Below are 12,998 nucleotides of genomic sequence, written 5' to 3'. Positions count from 1 at the left end.
CCTACTATCTCTGTCTGGGAGGCTTTACAGATCATATTATCAGTGCTTAGAAAAAATGCAGATAAATATTGGGGAAGTGAGATATGGACTAATATATTGCACTCATTAAAGGAACAAAGAAAAAATTATGATTAGTGACTAGAGGAATATAGGATATATTTTACAGAGATGCAACAAGTAATTGATTATGTTTTTATGTCAGCCCTCCAAGTGAGCATCTTTCCGAGGATGGTGATTCATACCGATCTCCAAGTTATTCAAAGATCAGGAACTCCAGGTATGCTGCCATTTTCAACACTGTACTCAAATTTGTTTTCTTCTTGAACATATAACGATTTTAAAAACTGGGATGGCCATCCTCAATTCTGACTAGAAGCAAATGTTAAAACTCACTTTTGAGGTCACAGAAAGTTAATTGGATGGACAGATTGAAATTTGGGGTATTATTTTATGATGGTATGCAGAGAGAATTGTTGTAAATTAAATGCACTGTATTGATAGTTCTCATTATCCGAATAGCACTTTTGAAATTTAGCACGCCTGTAACTGTGAAGTAACATATTTGCTCAAAAGTGTTTTTTTGCAACAATTACTCCCAACAAACCTATCCTGTCTCTTGGGCCCATAGTCCTTTTCATCCCAACCTCAAAACTGATAATTCTTTATTTCATTCAATGGTGCTAGCAGCAGCCCAATTTTTGCCCTGCCTTCCTTCTGGGATCGTTCTGTCACACACTGACTCTGTGATAATGAGATACTGATCCCAATATCTGGAACTCATCCAGTCACTCTACTCTGGCACAATCTCCCAAATTTCAAATCACAGGTGAGGTGAGATGTTTAAGGGAGACAATTCTAAATGCTTAGGTCCAGTTAACTGTGAGCATGCATCAGAGGAACAGAACCTCATAGGGATAGAATTTGAATCTTGCTGTGCCTGGTTTTGACTGTAACAGGTCATAATTTTGCAGGCCAAAGCCATGTCAGTTGCATAAGGCTATTGTTCTGAAGGTGTTAATGTTCATGTTGCCTTGAGTTCCATCCAATCTCATAATGTTGCACACAGTCTGAAACAGGAGACAAGGAGTTCACCTTCATAGGGAACAGATGATTTTGTACAAGATTCAGAGAGTCCTAGTAATTACTGAATGTCTGAATTGTAACATAGTTGTACTCATTGATATCATGCAATAAACCACCGCATTAACTAGAACAGTTCCTATTTGAAAAGACTCCACCTTGGAGGATCTGATACCGTTATTATACAGTCCCTAGGCAAAGTATAGACAAAGATGGCAGCAAGCTATCTCAAACAGTACTTACTCTGAGCCACATAATGGCAGAGGTAGCAGATACCACAAGGTGGTAACAGTGATAATCAGGGCAGATACCATATTGTGACCCAAAGAACTCTGAAAAATATCAGATCTGAAATTGACTCAGACTACTTTCACCTCTGGCACGGCTCAAGGCATTTAAACTACCATTACAAATAACAGAAGAGGTGCCAGCAGCTTACTTGTTAACTTCTCTGTCTTGCTCCTGCTTTTAATCCTAAACCCTGCCATTCCACCACCTTCCCCCAAAACTCTGCCCTGCTGTTATTTAAAAAGTTTGGTTACTGGTGGTGAAAGAACTGGCCCTTGGCAGCTTGTGTCTTTAATTCTTGTAAGGCTAGAGGCCTAGTTTTTGTTCTGGCCTCAGGTTTCCTTGTTTCTACTGTAAGCAAAGCGCCAATTTAGGCCTAAAGGAAAAATATAGGTCCGTATGAGATAGTGAAAGAATAACAATGCAATTAATTCTTTGTTTCTATAGCTCATCTCTCTCTGATGGCAAGAGTCCTGCAAAGGTGATAAGTTTAACCACTGCCTTCACCAGCGCTGAACAGTAAGATAAAACATATTATTTTTAATGTCCTAATTTTGTTGAGTTTGTCTATTATAATGTTGGCATTCATCAGGAATGCTAAGAGACAATGATACAGGGTAGATACCAAGTCAATCACAGGCTTGTAACAGCCTTTGACTATGTGCTAATAGATGTGCCAAGTTGTGAGACAAAGTAAAGGTACTTGCATTCCAGTCCAATTAGCTTAAATAAAAACCAAAAGAACTGTGGATGCTGTAAATCAGGAACAAAAACAAAGTTGCTGGAAAAGCTCAGCAGGTCTGGCAGCATCTGTGAAGGATAAAACAGAGTTAACGTTTTGGGTCTAGTGACCCTTCCCCAGAACCGAAACGTTAACTCTGTTTGCTCCTTCACAGATGCTGCCAGACGTGCTGAGCTTTTCCAGCAACTTTGTTTTTGTTCCCAATTAGCTTAAATCTTGTTTTGTTTTTGGAATATTAAAGCTAAAACGTAAAATTACACACAGCATGATTTGTTGTTTTGAAAGTGGCAAATGTGGATTCAGTGAATTAAAAACCTTGGAGACTTATCAAATTCATTACAGCAGGATGATAGCATTTTCTGTTTGCAACCTCCTTTCATTTTCTAAGTCAGTGTTTTCCAAACCTTTTCCTGCTGTGACCCTTATTTTGAAACTTGTCACAACCCTTCCGTGAGAACTGAGAGAGTGATGGGTTGACTGTGATAGTGGGTTTGGTTTGGAGTCGGTGATGACTGTGAGAGTGGAAGACTGTTAGAGAGGGAGCACAGCTATTCTGACTCAGTCAGAGCTCCATAGCAGGCTGTACAGCCTCATAACTCTCAGAACATTACACCAAATTCTCAGCCTGTGATCCCACTTGGGGTTGCAAACCTCAAATTGAAGAACTCTGTTTTAAGTGAAGTAAGTTAGGTGTAGTTTTTCAATCAATTCCTGATGTCAAATCACCTCTACCTTGGCATGAAATCATTCAGAGTGAGCAAAGTGGGAGGGGGGTTCACAGTGTTGTAGCAGAATACTCTTCTGAAGTTAGTGTTAATGCAGACTGTGGCATTGGAAGAGAACGAGTTTTACCATACATTTGATTTGAGAATTGCTTAGTACTGACACTTTGTGGCTGAAGTAAAATACTACAGGTCATGATTGCAATGATATTATTGATAAACTTGGCCAAGTGAGTACATAGACTACCCACAAATGTAGCCTAATCCAGCAATTAGGAAGCAGGACTTTCCTACAAATAGATCATTGCCTTTTGTAATCTGCTGGACCATCTGTCATCAAAATGGAAACTGAACAATCAAGAAAATATAATTAATATATAAACATTTGTATGTGTTATGCCCAAAGGTGCATTGGTCTGCTGATTCTTTATGCTGAACATTTTTCTATCAGTGACCATTTTCCAATATCTTCCAAGGATGGTTCAAGGAGGCAAATTCCAAGTGTATCTTAACTTAGTCCAAGCATCAAACCTAGGCATTGGCATTATTTGAACCACATGCTAGCCATTTAGCCAACTAGTAGTCTTGTCTAAACACACAGAGATGAAAATTAAAAACACTGCCTCGCAAACAGAATGAGTCATATTCTCAGGCAGGATGTAACTTAAAGGAGGCTTTGTGGTGTAATGGCTGGTGTCACTGTCTCTGAGTCAGAACCTGATGACGATAGCTGGTGGAATTTAAATTCAATGAATAAATCTGGAATTACAAGCTAGTCTCAGTAATAGTAATCAAGGCAACTATCATCAATTGTTGTAAAATTCCATCTGGTTCACTTATTTCCTTCAGTGAAGGAAATCTGCCATACTTGCTTGGTCTGGCCTGTAGGTGACACTAGGCCCACAGCAATGTGGTTGACTCTTAACAGTCCTCTGAAATGGTGGAGCAAGCCACAGAGATCAAGAGCAATCAGGGATGGACAACAAAAACTCTGCCAATATTGCCAAAGTCACGTGAAAGAATAAAGAAAAATATCACGTGGTATTTTTATTAAAATTATTGGTAAAATATATGCCTCAAATTCTGAATAATACTTCATAATATGTGTAATTATTGGTGTTTCAGGAAAGTGGTAACTTTCTATTGATGTGTACTGCATGTTTATTATGTGGGTTTCTTTAACTTCTTATTTTCTAGGTTTTCTACTTCCCTCTCTTTGACTGCCTAAAATGAAACTGACAACAGACAGTGCTGGCGCATGATATATGCTGCTTTTGGTTCAGAGACTTCCTAAGCATGATTTCACACCCACTATGAGTTTTTCCTTTTGTTCCTTTGTTGTTAAATGCCACAGTGTCTGCTTGGACTTCCAGCACAGAAAGGGAACTATCCAAAGTAAGATTTAAATTTATGCCCAGACAATGGGCAAGTGAGTGGTGCCCATTTGTTTTATTTTCATTTTCAACAAAACAATTTGCTGTTTGTTCATTTTTTTTACCCTTTATATCTAAACGTGCTGTGACACCAGAACAACAGAAGTGATCAGCAAAATAAAAGATAAAATGATCATCTTGTGCCTTTTATCTTTTTCATGTTTCTCTCAAAAGTACTCCTGTCTTGGAGCAGGTAGCTCCTATTGAGTGCTACGACAAGCAATACTTTTAGTATCTTGTCAGTAATTTTGAATAAATATTTAATTGTTTGGTTTGCAGGAGATCCTCAGATAAAAATAAGTGCAGCCAGTGTTACAAACCCATTGAACACGGTGCTAAAATGATCTTGGAAGAGCTGAACATTAATTGCCATGCTGCATGCTTTAAGGTATGAGTTGTAGAATAACAAAACTACTTTTTCTAGATTATTGTACTGTAATGGCTAACATTAAAAACACTATAATGTGCACTTAAATATTGTTTACATCATTCACTTTTTCTTAATTTAACCTATTTTCTAATCAACCTATTCAGAGATATTATCACATACCTCTGGTGCAGGTGAGACTTGAATCTGGGTCTCTCAGACCAGGGGTAGGGACACTACCAACTGCACCACAAAAGATCCCTTATACTTCATTTGCTAAGTGGTGTGGTTAATTGTTTCTATCTTTTCCCTATCAACCTGTGGGGAAACAAGGAATATCCACTTAGTTAACATCACAAAATCATCATGTGCACAGTCACAGGCCCATATGTATTATCTGACACTCTGCATAATTTTGACTTCAGCTGGTGACAGGAGTTCGACCTAAAATCAAAATTCACCACTCTCTGTCAGTTTAAGCATCACCATAAAAGATTTACTAGTCAAGCGTACATTGATCATAATTAGAACATGTAATGTGTTTTTAAAAAATATTCCTGACAATAAAGGAGAAAACAAGCCAGGTATTTTCTGACACCTTTCCTCATCACTTCTCATTGGAATGAGCTGGGATTTACCAGTATCTGCTAATCTATAAAATCTCCTCCCTGCAATGAAGTACTAATTGACCTCATGTCTTTCTATTTAGACTGCCTCCTTTCCCTTTCCCTCTCCCGACTGTACTTGAACATTGGCTCTATGGGATAAACTTATAGATCTTGCAACTAAATAACATAGCCATGCTTTAGAAATGCATGGGCTGTAAGTGACACTTTGTATGTCTAGCCTGTGCCTCACGTAAGCAAAATTATGCACAAATTTATTTTGGCTTTGTTATAATGTTTTTGTTCATTGTAAAGGTGTTTACTGTGGTTCACAGAATAATTGTGATTATGCTTTTCTTATTGCAGTGCCAAATTTGCCACACCTCTCTTGAAAACTTGAGTGCTGGAGATAATTTCTGGGTTCACCAACGTGTTGTGCACTGTGAGAACTGCTATGATAAAGTAAAAGGTAAGTGGCAGAGTTAATTATGTTTAATGAGAAATTAATCATTGCGTGGCTTCCCATGGCCTAGAACCCTGTCCCCACGCTCCCTCCATTGGTTACCTCATGCAACCATCCTCAGTGTAATTGGTCAGTAATGACAGGCACAGTGCTAATTCATATGCTTTTCATTATTGGAATCTCAGTAAAAAATCTAGCAGTTGTAGGACAGTCTGCAGAAGCAGGGCACTATCCCAAATCATAACAATACGTAGAAAGCAGAAAAGAAGAACTTGCATAGGAATAGGCGAAGGTCATTCCACCCATCATGAAAATAAGACCATCACTGATCCATATAAACTTGTACTTGTCCTGTGTCTTTTATAATGCAAACATGTTTAAATGGACAGTTAATTTCCACTAGCAAGCTCTTACAAATAGCAATGAGATGATAACCAGGTACAATATTTTATTGAGGGATAAATACTGGACAACGCAACAACAAAAACTCCATTTCTATTCTTCAATACAGTATCATGAGATATTTTGTCTCTATTTTAGGTTTGGGTGGGTTAAAAGTATCAGTGCAACATTAGATTGAAAAGTGACTAATCCAATGTTTGCAACACTGTAGAACATCAGTTGTCATTATTGATAAATTGCTCTGAGGATGGTTGTAAAAAGTGACTGGGGATAGGGTGGTAGAATGTGAGAGACACATGCAATGAAACTTCCCAGAAACACATCCAACCAGACTGGCTGACTCTAACAGTTAGCAAGATTGTCCCCTAACACTAACCCAAAACTAGAAGAGGATGCAAGAACAAGATGTGGCACATCAACTTGAGATCAATGAGCCTGAGTTAGACTTTCGACAGAGGTGGAAAGCTGGCCTGATTTTTCTGCCAGAGAGCATTCATTTCACAGATACATGTATTCAATCATGGTTGAACTTCAAATTGAACATTCAATGAGAAACGCCTGTATCTTAAAATGCAGAGACAGGAGAAAGAACAACATCATATTTATTTTTTTAATAAAAGCAGAGATTGCATGCCTTTAAATATTTGGACTGTTCATCCAAAGTCCAGAACTAGGCATATGGACATGAAGTACACACATTGCTTAATATACATTGCCCAAGTACTTATTTAATAAAATCTTCATTTTAAGAAAGGAAATAAAATTAGCACTCAACAAGGGACTCCTGTTGTGCTGCAGGAATGGTTTAAAAATTCTTTGCGGTAGAGTTTATACTGATGTTATTCATATCAAACTCATTGTCCGAAATAGAAAAGGAAAAACTATGAAAGCTATATACACCCTTGCTTTGTCTGACCTATTAAAAATTTCAGAGCCACTGTTTGGTTCTCTTGGTTAATACATATTAAAACTACTCCAGGAACTGGGCAAACATAACTGCATTGCCACATTCTATATGCAATGTTATCCTGGACTGGTATTCTGTATTTGTGATTATATAGCTGATTGCTGCATGCAGAAACAGTGAAATCACAGTTACTGTTTATGATAAAAAGATTTTTAATTAACCTAGTCCTATGATAACCTTTGCAGCATTATACAACAACTGGCTACAAATTTTATGGAATAACTTTTGAGTTGAATCTGTTCTTTCACATTTTATCTTATTAACACTAAGAGACATTTCATAGTGTCCTATATCCATTCACTGGAGTAGGCCTTAAACAGTGTAGACCAGGGACAATGAATTCCTATCTATGTTTCCATGAAAATGGGAAGAAATGTAAAATGAGCTGCTGATTTGCCATCATCTGTTTATACCATGATACAAAATTAATATCCTTGAGAACCCTTCCGATTCTGTCTTCAGTAATGCTGAAAAGAGAAACATTTTGTCAAAGCCTTTCATCTTGTACTCATCTGGATAATTCACAAGAAATACCAAAGGAAAGGGAAACAATATTTATATTCTTTGGGACACGACTCTGTTCTTTTACAGAAAAAAAAAACTTGGAACAGCAACTCATATTCCGCTTGGGAGCCCAGCAGCCCAATGGTATCAATGTGGATTTCACAAGCGTCAAAATCTCCCCTCCCCCTACCGCATCCCAAAACCAGTCCAGCTCGTCCCCGCCTCCCTAACCTGTTCTTCCTCCCACCTATCCCCTCCTCCCACCTCAAGCCGCATCCCCATCTCCTACCTATTAACCTCATCCCACCCCCTTGACCTGTCCGTCCTCCCTGGACTGACCTATCCCCTCCCTAACTCCCCACCTACTCTTACCTTTACTGGCTCCATCCCCGCCTCTTCAACCTGTTTGTTTCCTCTCCACCTATCCTCTCCTCTATCCATTTTCTATCCACCTCCCACTCTCTCCCTATTTATTTCAGAACCCCCTTCCCCTCCCCCTTTTCTGATGAAGGGTCTAGGCCCGAAACATCAGCCTTTCTGCTCCTATGATGCTGCTTGGCCTGCTGTGTTCATCCAGCCCTGCACCTTGTCTTGTAAACTCACTTGCCTGTTTCAATTCAACAAAATAGCAGATAGCCATTCTCTGGTTAATTTTTCAGGGCAATCAGACGCTATATGCCAAACAATCAGCACTCTGCTCTCACACAATAAAAATGTTGTTTCTCCTTTTACTTTACTGTTTCCTGCAAATTGTCTTGATGTGTGCAAGATGGAGAATTTCAATAAAATGTGTATATTCTTCAGTACTCAAGTTGTGTCCTACAAAGTGACAATTTGTCTTCTGTCTTTGCTTCCTCTCATTATCTTTAAGTATTTAAAATCCAATTTTGGTCCAATGAACTATTTACTTGCTGATTTTCCTCATTTGTTTCTCTTCTTCATCTCTTGGTTATTTTTCATATAAATATCTTGGCTTTAGACATGTGCTTCTTTAAAAATGGAGGCACAATTCAAGCATTTTGCATGAGAAGTTGCCTAGTTTTCAGTGACTTTTTATCTTATGTAAAGTGTATCAAGTTGTAAAAGGTGTATGGATCATTGGCCTCGATATTGCTGTCAGTGAAGAAAGACACTCAAATGGATTCAGTAATCTCTGGTGTAGATTTTCCCTATCCTAAGATAAATTTGAATCTTTAGTCAGGTCAAGTAAATTTCCAGGTGTTTAACAACAGCAAAGTCACAAAGTTGATTTAAGCAGCCAATTGCAATCTAATTATTTTCACAGACGGCAAGCTTGGAGGTGAAATGTACTGATTATCTTTCACTTTGCAATAGCATTTTATAGAGAGTGATATATATGATTAGAACATGCACATGAGATTAAGATAGTTAAATTATCACAAACTTGAAAACATGTCAAATTTATTAAAAAATGCACATTTTTTCATAGTGCAGTAACCTGATAGTCCATAAATATTAAACTTGTTTTTCAAGGCCAGAGAGATTTTTCAAAAGTAATTATCACCCTAGTCCATGTTAATAACCTAGCTATACTTCATTCGATACGGTCTAACTTATTCACAGGTTTCAATAGTGAGACTATTAGTATAAAATGGCAAGATCTCTTCAGCTATTTCTAACAGATCATAATCTATTGATGACTTTAACTGTGTACTCAAAGGGGAAGTCCAAACTCACAGAAAGCAATATCTTAATTTTTGTGTTTAACTGTGCATGCGCTGACTCCAGAAGTTATTATCTTTTTCAAGTATGACAGTGAATGCTGATTATTTGCCATCACTGACATGGCAAAATCCAAACTGTTATGTTCATGCCTTACTGTGAAATGTTTTTAAATGTCTGATTGCAAAGTACATGTGTATGAAATAATTCATGATGGAACATCTTAATCTCTTTTAAGTCTGAATAACATTTCTATTTTTGGTTTTTTTGCAGCACAACGATCATACTAAATTGATACATGGACAAGTTTATCAGTGTTTCAATGACTATGATTTCAGATTTATTGGGGTTAGGAGGATATATTTACGCTACTTTATGAATTTTAGAAAAATCTCTTAAACAAATTACCATTCCTTTTTCTCATTGTAATTTCTGGACTTTATTCCAAAACAAAGGAATACCATTTCCTTAGTACTCTTTATGTATACATTATATTTTCGGGGGCAAACTGCTACGAAAGGACTGCATCAACGGAAGTGAAGTCACTGCTTAAAGAACAGCCATGAAATAACTGTTCCATTTGATCAGTATATTAGCGTACCAGGATCAAATGTGGTTTCTTCCTCGAAATGATGTTCACCAGCCTCTGCCATTGCAAATGGATAACCATTGTGTTTTTATTTTCTACCTGAATCTACAGAGTAGTATGTGTTGCCCAAATTATAAAAGAACTACAGATGAGATGTTGAAGTGGAATGGCATGTATTAATAGAACTGAAATCTTCTATCTGTTACCTGTATAGCAAAAACAGATTCAGTTTTTCAAGGCAGAATTACAAAACTTGAGAATACATCAGATCCAGTATGTTGAAAGGGCAGCCTATATATTACTGAGGGTTCAGGCCTGTTCATCTCTGCACAAATAGTTTGTTTAGTACTACAGCAAATTTGGAAATGTGTGAATTGTGTTTTTTTTTTAATTTGAAGAATTGAGGTAAATGGTATTGTGGGACAAAATCTGCTACATAGAATTACCATTGCATTGATTATGTCAACACTACCCTAATTACCACGCAAGCTTAAGATTTGCAAAATTCTTAAGCATAATTTGAAAAAAAAAAGAGTTCTTTAAAAGCAAGGGACAGAAATTTGAAAGGAACACTTTATATCTAATTTCTGTAGTTAAACACTGCTTTTAGGGAGGTTTATATTTCTGTAAATGATATTAGCATTTTATTTCAACTACTATTGATATCTATGTAACAAACAATCTGGGTCAAATTTTCTTTTTGCACATATAGTCTTACAGCTGATTGTACTGATGGAAGCCGCTGACAAGATCATTCAAACAAGCTCACACAAATATATGTCCAGTGGCATTACACGTTGTGGTGATATTTCCACCAGTAATTTATAGATACCATTCTGTTTGTAGAACCACTCCTGCGGTAACAGCTTAAACATAACTTCAGTAAAAATCACATTGTTTATGCTTGTTCTTGCTCATGGTAGCAACAAGCAAAATCAATAAATATTCATTTTGCTTCTTTGAACACCACATCTAAATGCTGCAAGCGAGAAAATCTGGCCCATTTGTATTTAACATTTTTAAATATAGCTTTTAATAAACAAAAAGTATGGTTTGGATCAATTGAGACTTAAACAGAAGTGGAATCAGTGGATCCATCAATCCCATCTTTAGAATTCTTGAACATCATGTATGTTACTCGGAGACAGCTGTGATACATCATCATCTATAAAAGCAAAATCTTTTACATTCACTGGAGAATTAACTTGTGAAACTCAATTTTTTTATTACTTTATTGAACAATTGAATTCACAGTTGCATCAGGAACGGTGAAATTGAGGACACTAAAATCTTTGAAAGCTCAACCCGCCTTATTCAACACCTCTTGTAATAGAGAGTAAACATAAACATTGAACAAAAATTCAGTGGTGAGAATAAACACATTAGCAGGAACAATGCTTTGGTGGATCAAACGATCATTTGTCAGAAGCAAACAACAATCTGAGTTCCCATTTTAAATGAAATCTTTGTGTCAGGAATATATTAACTAAAATTATGTCTATGTACTAATGCATGAATATTCAGCAAGAAAAAATGTTGGTACAGTACTATTTTGTTAATGATCTCTAATATTGTGTTAATAAAAAGGAAGGACTGACCAAATTAGGTAAATACTGTTGTCCTTTAATGGTGTGCTTATTCCATTTCTTACTTGGAAATCACTTTTGATTTTTTTCTTTTATTTATACATTTTATTTGACCCAGCCTTTCTGATATCATTTTAGTCATACATACAAAATCATGTTAGATCATTGGGCAATTTTATAGTTTGGCCAAGTTTACTTCCATTTCTCTTTTCTTTAAATTCATCAACTAGTACTTTTTCATTTTAGCAAATATTTTCAAGCTGATTCAGTAGCAGAAAAACGTTCAATGGAATTTTGTCCAAACTTTTGATCCATGGCCTAATAGGGGAACAATATTTTTCCTACTATCCTGAAATCTTGGTCTTCTCCACTGGGGCAATTATATTTTTTAAAAATTTAATTCTGAAGAGACCAAGTTCCTGTATGTCCCTTTTAAATCTAACCAGCACCTGTTATTTCTTCCAAATGACAACTCCAGACTCAGTCATTTATTGTCAATTCTTGCCCTCACTTTGGGAGTCAAACTGAAAGGAATGTACACCATACTTAGAAATATAATTTCCTGTGTCAAAGAAATTGACTGACAGTAATCAACACCCAAGACATAAAACACCTCACCCTGTAATACTTTGGACTGTAATGTATAAGTTGATCTTTGTAGTCTCACAAAGATTGAATAGACTTGCACAGTGCTCAAAATGTGAAATACTGGGTTGGGCAATTGCCATTTTGAAATGTGAAATATGGTGATTCATGTTAAATTAATGTGGCACATTGACATTGATTAATTGTATGAAGATGCCTCTAACCACAATCAAAGCATTTTAAAATCATTGATTTAATTACTTTTGGTACCCAGTACAAATAGATCAAATGAGTTATTTTGCCAGTAGCATCGTAAGGATCCCACTCTGGTTCAGATGTGGTGCTCTGGCTTTCAGAATTATTCCCCCTACCAAAATCCACCCCCACCCCCACATACACACACAATGAGACATCTTCCCATTCATTAATTGAGTTGGATATTCTGTAGTTTTGTATAATCTGATGACAGTTTGTGCACTGCTAACTTACTACAATTTGCTAATGAAGCCATACAAACCATCAGCGGGGCACACACATGCATTTCAACACTCTCTGAAGCCTTTTTCTCCAACAACCATCACCCATTCCATCCAGCACCAATACGATCTGTGAATAGCTTGTTGAGGCATCCATCAAAAGGTTGAACTATGGACATTAAACTTCCTGGTAAAGCTGCATTACAGGTGCTATTTTTTCATAGACACCTGTGGAACTCATTGGTTATATAGGATCTGAGCAAGACCAGTATTAATAAACTGCATTCTTTACATAGGCCATCCAGACTGCTATTCAACACACCATCAGTCCACAAATTCAGTTTATTCGATTCATCCAGCCATTGATATGAATGCACTCAAAAAGAAGAATGGAAGAATTTGAATTTCTACAGGGTTTACATTTGAAAATTATGATAGACATTATTCCGTTCATGTCCATTTCACCCATGTTGCCGATGTGACATGATGGGTACTTATTCTTCTGC

At 36.8% G+C, this 12,998-nt stretch overlaps 1 protein-coding gene across 7 annotated transcripts in view; it reads left to right on the top strand.

The window, feature by feature from the left end:
* scel (sciellin) overlaps positions 1-11,456 on the top strand; it is a 64,078-nt gene extending 52,622 nt beyond the window's left edge. For all 7 annotated transcript variants that reach the window (XM_048598266.1, XM_048598264.1, XM_048598265.1 and 4 more), the window contains 5 exons: positions 203-277; positions 1,816-1,887; positions 4,545-4,653; positions 5,604-5,706; positions 9,530-11,456. In XM_048598266.1, coding sequence (XP_048454223.1) covers positions 203-277; positions 1,816-1,887; positions 4,545-4,653; positions 5,604-5,706; positions 9,530-9,546 — 376 coding nt within the window. In that variant the 3' untranslated portion in view covers positions 9,547-11,456. The remainder of the gene's footprint in view (positions 1-202; positions 278-1,815; positions 1,888-4,544; positions 4,654-5,603; positions 5,707-9,529) is intronic.
* Positions 11,457-12,998: the final 1,542 nt, after the last annotated feature.

This window comes from Rhincodon typus, chromosome 6 (genome assembly GCF_021869965.1).
Source record: "Rhincodon typus isolate 14 chromosome 6, sRhiTyp1.1, whole genome shotgun sequence".
Classification (NCBI taxonomy): Eukaryota; Metazoa; Chordata; class Chondrichthyes; order Orectolobiformes; family Rhincodontidae; genus Rhincodon; species Rhincodon typus.
The sequence above is the reverse complement of the archived record's forward strand: the minus strand, read 5'-3'. Positions and strand labels throughout refer to the sequence as shown.